At 62.4% G+C, this 14,878-nt stretch overlaps 2 protein-coding genes and 1 non-coding gene across 3 annotated transcripts in view; 2 read left to right on the forward strand and 1 right to left on the reverse strand.

Annotated features, from left to right (window-relative positions):
• Positions 1-7,127, forward strand: part of CHD3 (chromodomain helicase DNA binding protein 3) — a 41,813-nt gene extending 34,686 nt beyond the window's left edge. Inside the window, exons 38-41 of the mRNA XM_054172794.1 lie at positions 3,407-3,602; positions 5,770-5,933; positions 6,285-6,411; positions 7,018-7,127. Of these exons, the coding sequence (XP_054028769.1) occupies positions 3,407-3,602; positions 5,770-5,933; positions 6,285-6,411; positions 7,018-7,112 (582 nt within the window). The 3' untranslated portion in view covers positions 7,113-7,127. The remainder of the gene's footprint in view (positions 1-3,406; positions 3,603-5,769; positions 5,934-6,284; positions 6,412-7,017) is intronic.
• A 1,104-nt stretch (positions 7,128-8,231) lies between these two features.
• On the reverse strand, positions 8,232-14,130 carry WRAP53 (WD repeat containing antisense to TP53). The gene is made up of 10 exons (XM_054172858.1): positions 13,988-14,130; positions 13,445-13,543; positions 12,849-12,957; positions 11,827-11,915; positions 10,428-10,518; positions 10,015-10,147; positions 9,368-9,576; positions 9,109-9,263; positions 8,692-8,835; positions 8,232-8,469 (listed from the first exon to the last, which is right to left on the reverse strand). Exons 1-10 carry the CDS (start codon positions 14,128-14,130, stop codon positions 8,232-8,234), a joined length of 1,410 nt encoding a protein of 469 aa, XP_054028833.1.
• A 562-nt stretch (positions 14,131-14,692) lies between these two features.
• Positions 14,693-14,774, forward strand: TRNAL-UAG (transfer RNA leucine (anticodon UAG)). The gene has a single exon. It is a non-coding gene; the product is annotated as a tRNA-Leu (tRNA).
• Positions 14,775-14,878: the final 104 nt, after the last annotated feature.

Consider the following 14,878-nt stretch of genomic DNA (forward strand, 5'->3'; position numbering starts at 1 on the left):
GCATGTTGATGTCTGGGACTGAAAAAGCAAATTTAAGAGCATCATTTGGATGTAAAGGAATGCTAAAGAACCAATCTTTTAAGTCAGTAACAGTTAAATGCCAATATTGTGGTATCATTGTGGGCGAGGGTAGCCTTGGTTGGAGGCTCCCCCTGTCTTCCATAACATCATTGCTCTTCCTGAGATCACGGAGCAAGCGCCACTTGCCTGTTTGTTTTGTGATCACAAAAGCAGGAGAGTTCCATGGACTCGTGGAGGGTACAGTGTGCCCTTTCCCCCATTGCTCTGTGACTAGTTCTTGGAGTGCACGAAGCTTTTCCAATGGTAGGGGCCATTGATCCACCCAGACAGGGGGATTTGTTTTCCATGTTAACTGCGGGGTGTCGCGCACCGCAGGGGCCCCCTCTAGAAATGGGTGTTCGTGGTCACCCCCCATTGTGAAAGCACATCATGACGGCACCGTAGGCACAGGCAAAACAGAAGGTTTCACAGAAGCTCTGTGTCCCTCTGGTCCCTGAATCTGAATGAAATTCAGGCTCTGATGACTTTCCCCAGCTCCCCCTATGCCTGCCAGCGCCTGAGATGCACTAGCTGCAGGCCAGCGGGGGGCACTTAGCTTTAGGAATCACTGTGACGCCTGCTCCAGTATCAATAATGGCACTGAGCACTATTTCCTGCTGACCATACATCAGGACACACGGAGAGACAGGGCGTTTTTGAGAGACAGTCTGTACCCACAGAATCTGTGGGTCCCCAGTAGAGCCGAATCCTTCTTCATTTCTTCAAGGTCCCTCTGCAGGGGGACGTTCCGATCCCGAGGGAAGCGATAATGGCTGTGCAGCGCGACTTCCCTTCGGTGCCATGCGGGGGGGAACGGAGTCCATGCCATGATCTGAATTTCATCTGTGCTGTCAACAGCCCCAGGAAGCACAAAGTCCTGAGAGCGTTGTTGATGATCTGCCTAATATTAATGCCCGAGGTTTTACTGGGAGAGGACCTGGCACACCTGTTGGCAATAAATGCACCGTGGTATCGAGTGAAGTTGCTGTGCCGGAGGTCGCCAGGGCCAGTCCTGCGCTGCCTGCTGTTGCTGGGCGGAGGCCAGGGACGCGCGTGCTGCCGGCCTGTGGCTGGCCGGTGACGGCTGGGTGATTTGTGTCTGCGCGCGGCGCCGTCCCGCGCTCCGCATCCGGTTTGCCTGCGCAGGCTGCCCTTGAGCATGATACTTAGATCGACACTGGTTAGCATAATGCCTCCCCTTCTGGCAGCCAGGGCAAATCCCGGGTGCCTTAGGTTTGGCTCCGGTATTAGCTACCAAGCAATTCTTTCTGAGCTGACCCGCAGCCATAACGACCTCCTGTATTCACTGGGCCATTCATCGCTGCGAAAGCTGCAGCCATAGCTTCATGCTTCTGTTGCATCACACCTACCTTACTGCATGCTCCAATCATTTCTGGCAAGGTGGGGTTTGGATTAGGCAAAGATTTTAACAGCTTCTTACAATCTGCCTTTGCATTTTCCACAGCTAGTTTCAACAGGAATATTTCCCTTGCCTCCCCACTATCGCTTTGGCGCTCCAAGGCCAGTTTAAGCCTATCTATGAATTGCATAGAAGCTTCCCGTGGTTCCTGAACAATATTAGTGAGAACTTTTTGTGCTTTTGCGAGTCCTGGACTTTAAGAAAAGCCTTTCGTGCCTCCTCTCGCCACGCTTCCAGGGCCTCGCGCGGGCAGTCGCGGGCTTGCGCCGCCGGGTCGGTGTGTTGACCTGTGCCCATGAGGTGATGCAGCGCTGAAGCCTGATTGTTACGTCCCGCGTATGTAAGTAGGAGCGCTTGGAGCCCTTCTCTCCACTGGAGCTCCCAGAGAGTACACTGAGACGCAGTTAGCGACAGCTGTGCTAGAGATTCTAAGTCGCGCGGTGTCACTGCGCGATTGTCGCGTGTAGATGTTAAAGGATGAGCGAAATCAGGAGGAGAGAGCCCGTGCTCCGCGGCAGTGCGACGCAGTTCTCTGATCACTGCGAAGGACAAAGCCTCCCGTTGAGGGTGACCCGCTCTGCCCGCGTGCAGTGCAGGAGCCGCGATTCTTGCGGCAGCCTCGGTGTCTCCAGCCTGCAAAGCCTGGCGCTTAATAGAAGCCCACGCACTGTGAGGGTCCTGGGGATAAAGGTCTGGTTCCCGTTCAGGATTGACAGGACCTGGATCTGGGAGGTCTTCCTCGGGGGGGTATTCTGCTGCATATGTACCCAAAGTCTCCATCTGCAGCTTCGGCTTTGGTGGCAGCTTAATCCGCCACCGTGGGACTCTGCGCCTCAACGTTCCCTGTGGCAGCAGCATCCCATAACTGCACCCCCACTCGATCCCAGATTTCACTCCGAAACATGCTGGATACTGTAACTGTGGGGATGTTCTCCTGCACCCACTCCGGCATCTCCTTACGATCACGGCCACAGGTAGCTTTGCCATGCTTCCTGAGGAGTTCTTGCATTAATTCATAAGGGTCTCTTTCTGAGGAGCTCTCCTGGTTCCCCTTGCTTCCCACGGCTCACCTCTCGTCCCGCAGGAGGGATTGCTCTGGCCGGCTGGCTTGGCCGGCTCCCTTTCAGCAGCTCAGTTCCAAGGGTAGCGTTTCATCACCGCCATCCCATCAGGGGTCACCGTTTGCCGCGATTTGGAGTCGGGGCTCAGCCTGGTGCAGGCCAGGTGTCCACTTCATTATGCAACATCTTGTCTTTATAAAAGCTAACACAACAAGGCAGCAGTTTGTGATTGGTTACAGAAGATGCATCACAGGGGTGCCTGTATCTTATCAGGGTTTTAGGAACCATCAAAGAAAAATGAGAGACCAGGGACTGTGTTATAACAATCCATGATACGTGTGAAGTCTTACACATTCAGGTCATAATCACCCTTCCTAATCAGGTATTTGTGCTCCTCCAACTACTCTGCTACACGGTGTTCCCGTGGTTCACAAGCCATCAAGGCTAACCCTGTCTCCTCTTATCAGTCTAGCAGTGCTTGCAGCTCTGCTCTCCAAGGTTTAACCCTTCAGAGGACTCTGTGAGGATCCTGTGATACTGTGTACACTGTGCACACTGTGCACTGTGATTCTGTGAGGACTCTGTGAGGATCCTGTGATACTGTGTACTGTGCACTGTGATTCTGTGAGGACTCTGTTAGGACTCTGTGAGGATCCTGTGATACTGTGTACTGTGCACTGTGATTCTGTGAGGACTCTGTTAGGACTCTGTGAGGATCCTGTGATACTGTGTACTGTGCACTGTGATTCTGTAAGGACTCTGTTAGGACTCTGTGAGGATCCTGTGAGGACTTTGTGAGGATTCTGGGATTGATTCTCTGATTTTCTCACCTCCCTTTCTCCCCCTTCCCACACCCCTCCTCTAGTTGCTGGAGCAAGCCCTGGTGATCGAGGAGCAGCTGCGGCGAGCGGCCTACCTTAACATGACGCAGGACCCAAGCCACCCGGCCATGGCCCTGAACTCGCGCTTCGCCGAGGTCGAGTGCCTGGCCGAGAGCCACCAGCACTTGTCCAAGGAGTCCCTGGCAGGCAACAAGCCTGCCAACGCCGTGCTGCACAAGGGTAAGAGGCGGGCGGGCCGGCGTGCCCGGCGCGGACGCCCCCTGTAGCGCCCTGCACTGCCCCCGTCCCCCCCTTTTTCCCACCCCCTCTGTATCCTTCTCTCCTACTCGATCAATTAAAGTGGGGTCTGCTCCTCCCAACCGGCTCCCGGTGTATCCTTGCTCTTCTTGCGTGCGCTGCTTCTCTCTTGGCAACAACGAAACGACAGGGGGCAGGGGTGGCGAAGGTGGGGGAGGGTCTAAAGGGGCCAGGGACGCCCTCCAGTGGGGTTTTGGGGTGCGAGTAAACCACGAGTAAAGTGCAAGTAAATGTGGAGAAAGGGCAGGGGAAGGGAAGGAGGGGAAGTGTGTTGAAGGGGGCGGGAGAGATGGAGGGGGGGTTGTGGGATGTGGTAGGAGCAAAAGGGCGGGGTTGGGGGGGTGTGGGGGGTGTGCCTCTATCGCTTTGCGCTAAGGTGTATCTGTTGTGTAAGGCTGCTCTGTGCCCCCCCACCCCGCCCCTCCCCATCCCCACCCCTTCTGTGTGTTGTTTTGGTTTACTCGGAGGAGTTTGGGGGTGTGGAAGGTGGAGAATGAGCTGAGTATTGCCCTCCCCCCCCCTTCCTGCCCCCCAAAGTGGCCACAGTCTCCCTTGGTGCATGCAGTGAATAAGCCTGGAGGGAAGTTGGAGGATGGATAGGTTGAGTCTTCCTCCCTGGCCCAAGGTGTAACATCTGAGTAACTTGGGGGACAGAGTGTTGGCCTAGAGTACTTCTGGGGTATGCTTTTAGTAACCCTGGTGGCGCTAATGATTAATCCCAGGGTGTGCCAGAGGAATGTCCTGAGTAAGCCCCGAGTATCTCTGGCGTCTGAAATGGCTTTGCCAGCAGGCTTGCTGGAGTAAGCAGTGAGTAGCCTTGGTGTAGGTGGATGGGTCTGTGCAGAGCATCTCGGGACTCTGTAAAGAGTAACCCTGGAGTTACAGCAATGAGCAGCAGCAAGTGATGAGAAACCCCAGAGTATCTCTGGTGTGGCTGTAGCCTGGAGCTGGAGTATCTCAGGTGTACCCAAGGAGTAAATGTGGAGTATCTTTAGTGTGTGTCTATGTCCACAGTATCTCCAGAGAGGTTCAAGAGAGTATCTTGAGGGGCAGACCCAGAGTATCTCTGGTGTAGCTACAGACTGCCCTGAGTAAGGAGTAAACCCAGAGTATCTCAAGTGGGGCTAAAGGTTGCACCTAGAGTAGTCTGGTGTGCCTAGGGAGTAACTGGGGTGTGAGGAGCAAGCCTGGAGTATTTCCAGTGTTGGCTCTCAACCTGGAGTATCTCTGGTGTATCTAAGACTGTACCAGAGTAGCTTCGGTGTATCAAGACAGTAGACCTGAAGTGTGTAAGGAGTGTGGCCAGAGTATCTCTGGTATGTCTCAGGAGCAGACTCAGAGGGTAAAGAATAACTCTGAAGTATCTCCGGTCTGTGCAGAGTACACCCAGAGTACTCTCAGTCTACTCAAGACTTGTACCCAGAATACCTTCTGAGTCCTCCCATCCTGGAGCATGCTCCCTCCCCCCAAGTAGGTTCATCCCGTGAGTAGAAGACTGAGGTGGTCTAGGTGCAGCCCTAGTGTATGTTCATGATTCTTGGAGTAGTTGCCTCCTTGAGGAGGTGCATCCCTTGAGTAGATTCCTCCTCTGGGTAGGTGCTTCCCTGAGCAGGTCCAGCCTTGAGCAGACTCATCTCTTGCCCATCCTCTGAGTAGGTGCATGCTTGGGTAGGTTCATGCCTTAAGTAGGCTCATCCCTTGAGTAGCTGCATCCCTTGTGTAGGTTTATCCCTTGAGTAGGGTCATCCTTTGAGTAGCTGTGTCTTGTCAGCAGGTTCACCCTTTGACTAGGTCTACCCCTTGAGTAGCTGCCTCCTTGAGTAGCTCCCTCCCCTGAGTACCTCTCACCCCCCCACTCCCCACCCCCCTCCTTACTCCCACCTCACCCTCTCCACCTTTCCCACCCCCCACCTCTCCGCAACCTCCGAGTAACCCTCGAGCAACCTATGAGTAACCTCCAAGTAACCTATGTGTAACCTATGAGTAACCTGCAAGTCGGCTCGGGGCGGCCCCCCGGCGCTGACGGGCGCCCCCGCCCCTCTCTCTCTCTCCTCTCTCCCCCCCGGGCCGCTGCCCCCCGCGGTGGCAGTGCTGAACCAGCTGGAGGAGCTGCTGAGCGACATGAAGGCCGACGTCACGCGGCTGCCGGCCACCCTGTCCCGCATCCCCCCCATCGCCGCGCGCCTCCAGATGTCCGAGCGCAGCATCCTCAGCCGCCTGGCCAGCAAGGGCACCGACGCACACCCCCCGCCCGTGAGTCGCCCTCCCCACCCCCGGGGCGCAGGCGGCCCCTGCTGGGGACAGCCTAACCCTGCAGACCGCCCCCCCCCGGGAGTCACCCCTGGGGGCAGACAGCCCCCCGGGGACAGCTTCATCTTGGGGGCATCCCAAGCTAGGGACTCTTCCCAACCTCCCCCGGGGTGTGTGGGGGGGGCAGGGGACCCTCCCCCAGGGCCACTCTCTTGGGGACCACCCTGAGCCCAGAGCCCTTCCAGAAGCTTCTCCTCCCCACCCCCCGCCCGACACTGGTGGCATTCGGTGGGGTGGGAAGGTGACACTGGGGTGGGGGAGGGGAGGTGTCAGCAGTGCCCCCAATGTCCCCAGACCTTCCCGCCGGGGCCCTACGCCACCCCCCCGAGCTATGGGGGCACCTTTGGGACTCCCCCGGCCACTGCCCTCCCTGCTGGAGGGGCCAACTACAGCCAGATGCCTCCAGGCTCCTTCATCACCGGTGAGCACGGGCAGGGGGCAGGGGGGCTGGGGGGAGGGGAGGGGAGGGGAGGGTGGGGCGGGGCTTGGGGACATGGGGGTGGAGCCTGGGGATGGGAGTGGGGCTTGGGGACATGGGGGTGGAGCCTGGGGGGGGCATGGGGATGGCAGGGTGGGGCTTGGGGACATGGGGGTGGAGCCTGGGGAGGGGGGGCATGGGGATGGCAGGGCGGGGCTTGGGGACATGGGGGTGGAGCCTGGGGATGGGAGTGGGGCTTGGGGACATGGGGGTGGAGCCTGGGGGGGGCATGGGGATGGCAGGGTGGGGCTTGGGGACATGGGGGTGGAGCCTGGGGAGGGGGGGCATGGGGATGGCAGGGCGGGGCTTGGGGACATGGGGGTGGAGCCTGGGGAGGGGGGGCATGGGGATGGCAGGGCGGGGCTTGGGGACATGGGCGGAGGTCTCTGCCCCATAGCTCTACCAGAGGAGGGTTCCAGGCCCTACAGCTCTGTGGCTGCTTCTCATTGGTTGCTGGTGTTGGGGTGGGGGATGCCTGGCCCTGCCCCCCCTCCCAGCTGACCCCCCGCTCCCTGTGCCCCCCCGCTCCCTGTGCCCCCTCCCCTGCAGCAGCCAACGGTCCCCCGGTGCTGGTGAAGCGCGAGGCCGAAGGCCCCGAGAAGAAGGAGCCGCGGGGGGGGGAGGTCATTTGCATTGACGACTGAGGGCTGGGGGGGGGGCATGGGACCCCCCCCCCCCAACCCCCTCAACCCTCTCCCCCCACCCCCCCTTACCCCTCCTCAAAGCCCCCAAGGGGAGAGGAAGGGGTTGGGGTTTACAGGAGGGGGGGAGGGAGGGAAGTTCTCTTCCTCCTCCTCCTCCCCACTGCCAAAAATGCCTCAAAAGGCCTCAAAAATGTTGTGGGGGGGGGAGGGGCAGCACCCAAATTGGGGGTGGGGTAGGGGGTAGCACCCCTGAGTGGGGGAGGGGGAGTGATGAGGACCACTATAAATATGAATATAAATATATATAGCCCTGGGGTGGGGGGTGGGCACCTTCCTGGGCACTCCCCCTGACCCAAGACCCGCCCCCCCCCCCTCCCCACCTTGGGCACCCCTCCCCTCAAAGGGGACCCCTCCCCCCTCCCCCCCAAAAAAATCCTCCCCCAACCTCCCCCCCCCAGCCCTGGGCTCTTGTTAACCACAGCAGAATAAAACCTGGACCTTGGCTACGGCAGCGCCAGTGCCTGGCAGGGGGTGGGCACCGGGGGGGCATGGGCAGGGGCATGGGCACCTCGGGGTGGGGGGGTGTGCATCGAGGGGGCATAGGGGTGGGCACTAAGATGGGCATCACAGGGTGGTGGGCACCAGGGTGGGCATGGAGTGGGGATTTGGCTGGGGACCTTGTGGCTGGCACTGGCCAGCCCAGTCCATGCCAGTAGCCATCAGTGAAGTGACCAAAGGCCTTTAATTCACCCAGCACCAGGTGGGGCACAGTGGCACTGGGACCCTCCCACAACCCTCTGGCTCCACCCCCACGTGGCACCGTGTCTGGCACCGGCAGGCTCCCAACCCGAGGCCTCCAGAGAGGCAACAATTGGTGCCCATAGGCCTGGTGGCACCGTGGGGAGTGACAGTTGGTGCCCATAGGCCTGGTGGCACCGTGGGGAGTGACAATTGGTGCCCATAGGCCTGGTGGCACCGTGGGGAGTGACAGTTGGTGCCCATAGGCCTGGTGGCACCGTGGGGAGTGACAGTTGGTGCCCATGCTCCAGGTGTCCTCAGGGAGGTGACATTTGGTGTCCCCAGCTCCGATGTCCTCAGGGTGCTGACAGCCTCCAAGGTTCAGGTGTGCTCCGGCAGGGGACCCTCGCTGTCCCCAGCTCCACTCTCCCCACTCCAGGTGTCCTCAGGCCAGCTGCCAGGTCCCCACCACCAGAGCTGGAGCCGATTGTCCCCTCCCAGGGGGGGCCTCTGCTGCTCTGCCCCCTCCTGGCCGTCGCTGTCACTGTCCTCGGCCCAGGGCGTGGGGAACAGTCTCTGGCCTGAGGCCGTGGCCAGCAGGGGGAGCCCTGGGTGCAGGCTGGCATAGGGGGGCACAGGAGGCAGGGGGTTACTGGGAGCACTGGGAGAAGAGCTTCCTACTGCTCCCAGTACCTTCCCACTCCTCCCAGTTCCCTCCCAGTGTGCTGCCAGTACCCTCCCACTCCTCCCAGTGTGCTGCCAGTACCCTCCCAGTTCCCTCCCAGTTCCCTCCCAGTTCCCTCCCAGTTCCCTCCCACTCCCAGTTCCCGCCCAGTGCCACCTGGTGCCGTTGAGGCAGTCGTGCAGTGCCCGGAAGCGGAAGGTGGGGGGCAGCAGGGGAGGGTCCCCCGGGCCAGGGGGGCTGAGTGTGTCCCAGAGGCTGAGGAAGCCTTCAGTGTCCCCTGCCAGCAGGAACCTCCCCGACCTGTGCCCTCAGTACAGACCAATACAGACCAGTAAGAAGTAGGAAGCCCCCTGGGGGCTCCTGGTGCCCCCAGTAAAGCCTCCCAGTAACACCCCCCCCCCCCCCCCCCCCCCCCCCAGGGACTCCCAAGTCCCTCCCAGGATCCCTCCTCTAAGGGCCCAGCCTGTCCCAGTACAGACCAGTAAGAACCAGCCGCCTCCCCTCAAACTACAGCACTCCCAGGACCCTCCCAGTTCCCTTCCCAGTGCTCCCAGTCCCCCCGGGGTCACTGACGGGTCGAGGTCAAAGGTCAGGCGCTGGTTGGTGGTCACTTTGCGCTCCATGGCCAGCAGGGGGCGCTCGGGGCGCCGCAGGTCCCAGCAGCGGATGTGAGTGTCCTGGGGGCGGGGCCAGGGGCTCAGACTTCTGGTCCAGACCCTGCCCACTTCCTGCCTAAGCCCCACCCCTGTGTCCCTAAGCCCCACCCCTGTGTCCCTAAGCCCCACCCCTGTGTCCCTAAGCCCCAGCAGCGGCAGGGAGCTCCTGGTCTCACCTTGCGCCCCCCGGCGTACAGGAGGTTGCCATCGGGGCTGAAGCGTAGGTGGGTGGGGCTAGCAGGGAGGCGTGGCCAGAATGCCAGGGCTCCGCCCCCCTGCAGCGGGTACAGTGCCAGGCTCCGCCCATAGGAGCCAGCAGCCACCAGCGATTGGCTGGGACTCACCGCCAGGCAGCCAATCAGGCCCCGCTGCCCCTGCCCGCCCCCTGCAAGGAGGTGGAGACAGAGGACAGTGAGGCCACGCCCCCAGCCTCTAGGCCATGCCTCCCACTGCTCCCAGTGCCCTCCCACTGCTCCCAGTGCCCTCCCACTGCTCCCAGTGCCCTCCCACAGCCCAGTGCCCTCCCACTGCTCCCAGTGCCCTCCCACAGCCCAGTGCCCTCCCACTGCTCCCAGTGCCCTCCCACTGCTCCCAGTGCCCTCCCAGTAGCCTCCCAGGCTTCCCCAGTGCCCTCCCACTGCTCCCAGTGCCCTCCCAGTAGCCTCCCAGGCTTCCCCAGTGCCCTCCCACTGCTCCCAGAGCTTTCCCAGTGCCCTCCCAGAGCTTTCCCAGTACCCTCCCACTGCTCCCAGTGCCCTCCCACTGCTCCCAGTGCCCTCCCAGTATCCTCCCAGTGCCTTCCCAGTGCCCTCCCAGTGCTCACGGTGCAGCTGCCAGTGCTGGCAGTGCCGCCCAGGCCGCTCTGTGGGGAAGATCCTGAGGGCTCCATCGAAGCCTCCCAGCAGCTGGGAGCCATCAGGGGTGAAGGCCAGGGAGTGAGGAGCCACCAGCTCCTCCTGCACCAGCAGTGTTACTGGGAGGAACTGGGAGCACTGGGAGAGCCTCACCAGCAACCCCCAGGGCCCCCCCAGCCAGTGATGGGAGGGAAACTGGGGGGACTGGGAGGAGGTTTGGGGACACTGGGAGCAGACTGGGAGGGACTGGGAAGAGCTGGAAGGCACTGGCAGGGTACTGGGGGTTACTGAGAGGGTACTGGGGGATAGAGGGAGGGTACTGGGAGGTACTGGGGGACACTGGAGGACACTGGGAGGATACTGGGGGGTACTGGGACATCACCAGGTGGGTGTAGGCTCGGAAGGAGCCTCGCAGGGTCCCATCGAAGGCATCCCAGAGGTGCACAGGGTTGTCCCGGCTGCTGGAGGCCACCCTGACCAGTACAGACCAGTAAGAGCCAATAGTGATATTCAGGAACTCCCAGTAAGCCCCCCCCAGCCCTCCCAGTAACACCCAGTGTCCCCCAACCCCTCCCAAGCTCCTCTGCTAAGACCCCAGGCTCTTCCAGTTCTTCCCAGTATCTCCCAGTAACAACCACTGCCACCAGCAGCCCTCCCAGTTCTATTCAGTCTCTTCCCAGTGGTGCCCACTCCTCCCCAGCGCCTCCCAGTGCCTTCCAGCCTCTCCCAGTGCCTTCCAGCCTCCTCCCAGTGCCTTCCAGCCTCCTCCCAGTGCCTTCCAGCCTCCTCCCAGCGCCTTCCAGCCTCCTCCCAGTGCCTTCCAGCCTCCTCCCAGCTCCTTCCAGCCTCCTCCCAGTGCCTTCCAGCCTCCTCCCAGCGCCTTCCAGCCTCCTCCCAGTGCCTTCCAGCCTCCTCCCAGCTCCTTCCAGCCTCTCCCAGTGCCTTCCAGCCTCCTCCCAGTGCCTTCCAGCCTCCTCCCAGTGCCTTCCAGCCTCCTCCCAGTGCCTTCCAGCCTCCTCCCAGCGCCTTCCAGCCTCCTCCCAGTGCCTTCCAGCCTCCTCCCAGCTCCTTCCAGCCTCCTCCCAGTGCCTTCCAGCCTCCTCCCAGTGCCTTCCAGCCTCCTCCCAGCGCCTTCCAGCCTCCTCCCAGTGCCTTCCAGCCTCCTCCCAGTGCCTTCCAGCCTCTCCCAGTGCCTTCCAGCCTCCTCCCAGTGCCTTCCAGCCTCTCCCAGTGCCTTCCAGCCTCCTCCCAGTCTCCTCCCAGTGCCTTCCAGTCTCCTCCCAGCACCTTCCAGCCTCCTCCCAGCTCCTTCCAGCCTCCTCCCAGCTCCTTCCAGCCTCCTCCCAGTGCCTTCCAGCCTCCTCCCAGTGCCTTCCAGCGCCTCCCAGTGCCTTCCAGTCTCCTCCCAGTGCCTTCCAGCCTCCTCCCAGCGCCTTCCAGCCTCTCCCAGTGCCTTCCAGCCTCCTCCCAGTCTCCTCCCAGTGCCTTCCAGCCTCTCCCAGTGCCTTCCAGCCTCCTCCCAGTGCCTTCCAGCCTCCTCCCAGTGCCTTCCAGCCTCTCCCAGTGCCTTCCAGCCTCCTCCCAGTGCCTTCCAGCCTCTCCCAGTGCCTTCCAGCCTCCTCCCAGTGCCTTCCAGCCTCTCCCAGTCTGCTCCCAATCCTTTCCAGCCCTCTCTCAGTGCCTCCCAGTGCCCCCAGACCTCCTCCCACTGCGTTCCAGCCCCTCCCAGTCTGTTCCCAGCGCCCCCAAAGTTCCTCCCAGTCTGCTCCCAGGTCACTCACAGGCAGCTGTGGGGCTGGTTGGAGTCCATCAGTGGGAACCAGGTGAAGTCGTAAATGGAGTCACCCTCAGGCAGCCTCAGCGCTGGGGCCTGCCCCATAGCAACCCATAGGTGACCCACAGGGACCCATAGGGACCCACAGAGCCCTGTAGGGAGCCACAGAGCTCCATAGCAACCCATAAGTGACCCACAGGGACCCACAGAGCCCTGTAGGGAGCCACAGAGCCCCATAACAACCCATAAGTGACCCACAGGGACCCATAGAGCCCCACAGGGACCCACAGAGCCCTGTAGGGAGCCACAGAGCCCCATAGCAACCCATAAGTGACCCACAGGGACCCATAGGGACCCACAGAGCCCTGTAGGGACCCACAGAGCCCCATAACAACCCATAAGTGACCCACAGGGACCCATACGGACCCACAGAGCCCTGTAGGGAGCCACAGAGCCCCATAGCAACCCATAAGTGACCCACAGGGACCCATAGAGCCCCACAGGGACCCACAGAGCCCTGTAGGGAGCCACAGAGCCCCATAGCAACCCATAAGTGACCCACAGGGACCCATAGAGCCCCACAGGGACCCACAGAGCCCTGTAGGGAGCCACAGAGCCCCATAACAACCCATAAGTGACCCACAGGGACCCATAGAGCCCCACAGGGACCCACAGAGCCCTGTAGGGAGCCACAGAGCCCCATAGCAACCCATAAGTGACCCACAGGGACCCACAGAGCCCCACAGGGACCCACAGAGCCCTGTAGGGACCCACAGAGCCCCATAACAACCCATAAGTGACCCACAGGGACCCACAGAGCCCTATAGGGATCCACAGAGCCCCATAGCAACCTGCAGGGACGCACACAGCCCCATAGGGACCCATAGAGCCCCCCAGAAACCCATAGAGCCCTACAGAGCCCTGTAGAGACCTACACGGACCCACAGAGCCCCACAAGGACCCATAGAGCTCTACAGAGCCCCACAGTGACCTCCCCAGCCTGCCTCCCAGTGCCCTCCCAGTACCCACCAGTTCAGGCAGGGGCAGCCCGGGGCAGGGCGCGGGGCGCGCGGGCAGGTCGAAGATCCGCAGGACGTTGTCATCGCTGCAGGTCAGCACGCAGGAGCCGTCGGGGGCCCTGGGAGCACTGGGGTTGACCCTCTGCATCCCTCTGGGGTCCCAGCCCCCCCAGGAAGGGGCCCTGGGAGCACTGGGGTTGACCCTCTGCATCCCTCTGGGGTCCCAGCCCCCCAGGAAGGGGCCCTGGGAGCACTGGGGTTGACCCTCTGCATCCCTCTGGGGTCCCAGCCCCCCCAGGAAGGGGCCCTGGGAGCACTGGGGTCGACCCTCTGCATCCCTCTGGGGTCCCAGCCCCCCCAGGAAGGGGCCCTGGGAGCACTGGGGTTGACCCTCTGCATCCCTCTGGGGTCCCAGCCCCCCCAGGAAGGGGCCCTGGGAGCACTGGGGTTGACCCTCTGCATCCCTCTGGGGTCCCAGCCCCCCCAGGAAGGGGCCCTGGGAGCACTGGGACTGCTCCCCTACATCCTTCTGGGTTCCTGAACACCTCAGTAAAGGCCACCGGGAGGCAGGGGGGCACCGGGGGAGCACTGGGGGGGTTCTCTCACCACTTGCAGCCCCTCAGGAAGTTCTGGGCCCTGTGGGTGAATTCCTGCCGTGCCCCCCAGACGGGCCGGGGGGGAGCCCCAAAATCGAAGTGGGGAAACCTGGAAGGGGGGGGCGAGAGGGGAAGGGCATCAGGGGCACAACCCTCAAGCCCCTCCCCCGAACTCCCACCAATTCCTAAAGCCCCTCCCCCATCTCAATCTCCCCCCAAATGGGGGCTCAGGACGCAGAGACACCGCCCACCCCGAGCCACGCCCATCCCGAGCCACGCCCACCCCATAACCCTCCCCTTTAACTGACCACCCAGGACCCCCAGGACCCACCTGACGCCCCTTAGGCCACGCCCTCCACCCCAGACCCCGCCCAGCCCCTAGACCCTGCCCTAAGGCTCTCCCATCAGTCCCAAGCCCCCCAACCACCTCCTTTGATTGGACGCTCGGGTCCCGTAGGCTCCGCCCACCCCACAACAGGACACGCCCACCTCCGATCACGCCCTGCACACCACTCCAAGCCCCTCCACTTCCTCCCCCCACCCCTTCTCTCACCGCCACTCCTCCAATGGCAGCTCAGTCTCTGGGGTGTCCCCACGTGGGGGGGAAGCCTCCGCGGGCTCTGGGGGCGTGCCCAGCTCCTCAAGCCCCGCCCCCGGCCCTTCCCGCCCGGAGGCGCGAGCGCTGGACTCCTCCATGGCAGCGCCGCGGACCCGCACCCCACCCCCTCCCCCTTCCCGGCGTGCTCTGCGCGGCGGGAACGGGACTGGGCAGGAAGGGGCGGGGACAGGCGGGGTGGCGGGAAAGGGAGCGCACGGGGCGGGTGGCACCTCCCAAGTCAGCTCCCGGTGCCCTCCCGCTCCTCCCAGTACCGCCCCCGGTACCCTCCTAAAGCCTCCCAGTCCCCTCCCAGCGCTCCCCGTCCCCTCCCAGTCCCCTCCCAGCGCTCCCAGTCCCCTCCCAGTCCCCTCCCAGCGCTCCCAGTCCCCTCCCAGCGTTCCCCGTCCCCTCCCAGTCCCCTCCCAGCGCTCCCAGTCCCCTCCCAGCGCTCCCAGTACCTTCCCAGTCCCCTCCCAGCGCTCCCAGTCCCCTCCCAGCGCTCCCAGTACCTTCCCAGCGTTCCCCGTCCCCTCCCAGTCCCCTCCCAGCGCTCCCAGTACCTTCCCACTACTTCCAGGACGCCCCTAGGCCGCACCCCGTCCCTCCCGTGCCCCGCCCCACGAGGGGCCGCATGGTCCTGACTCCCCCCGCGCCGCGGGTGGTAGCGTGGCCGAGCGGTCCAAGGCGCTGGATTTAGGCTCCAGTCCCCTCGGGGACGTGGGTTCGAATCCCACCGCTGCCACAGGGGCACCCCCACATTTTATGACCCTCATCCCACCCCTTTTTCTCTACCGTGCTCCTAACCCTTTCGGCATTCCCACATCCTTCTACCACCCCCTGCCTTTT

The sequence above is a fragment of the Dryobates pubescens genome, chromosome 25 (genome assembly GCF_014839835.1).
Source record: "Dryobates pubescens isolate bDryPub1 chromosome 25, bDryPub1.pri, whole genome shotgun sequence".
NCBI lineage: Eukaryota > Metazoa > Chordata > Aves > Piciformes > Picidae > Dryobates > Dryobates pubescens.

Excerpts from the sequence above, each read along its gene's own strand:
- WRAP53 (XM_054172858.1), bottom strand. The coding sequence starts at position 14,130 with ATGGAGGAGTCCAGCGCTCGCGCCTCCGGGCGGGAAGGGCCGGGGGCG. Across the intron at positions 12,958-13,444 it reads TTCCTGAGGGGCTGCAAGTG|GGCCCCCGACGGCTCCTGCG; the intron begins GTGAGAGAACCC and ends CAGTGCTCCCAG. Across the intron at positions 10,148-10,427 it reads TCCGAGCCTACACCCACCTG|GAGGAGCTGGTGGCTCCTCA; the intron begins GTGATGTCCCAG and ends CTGCTGGTGCAG.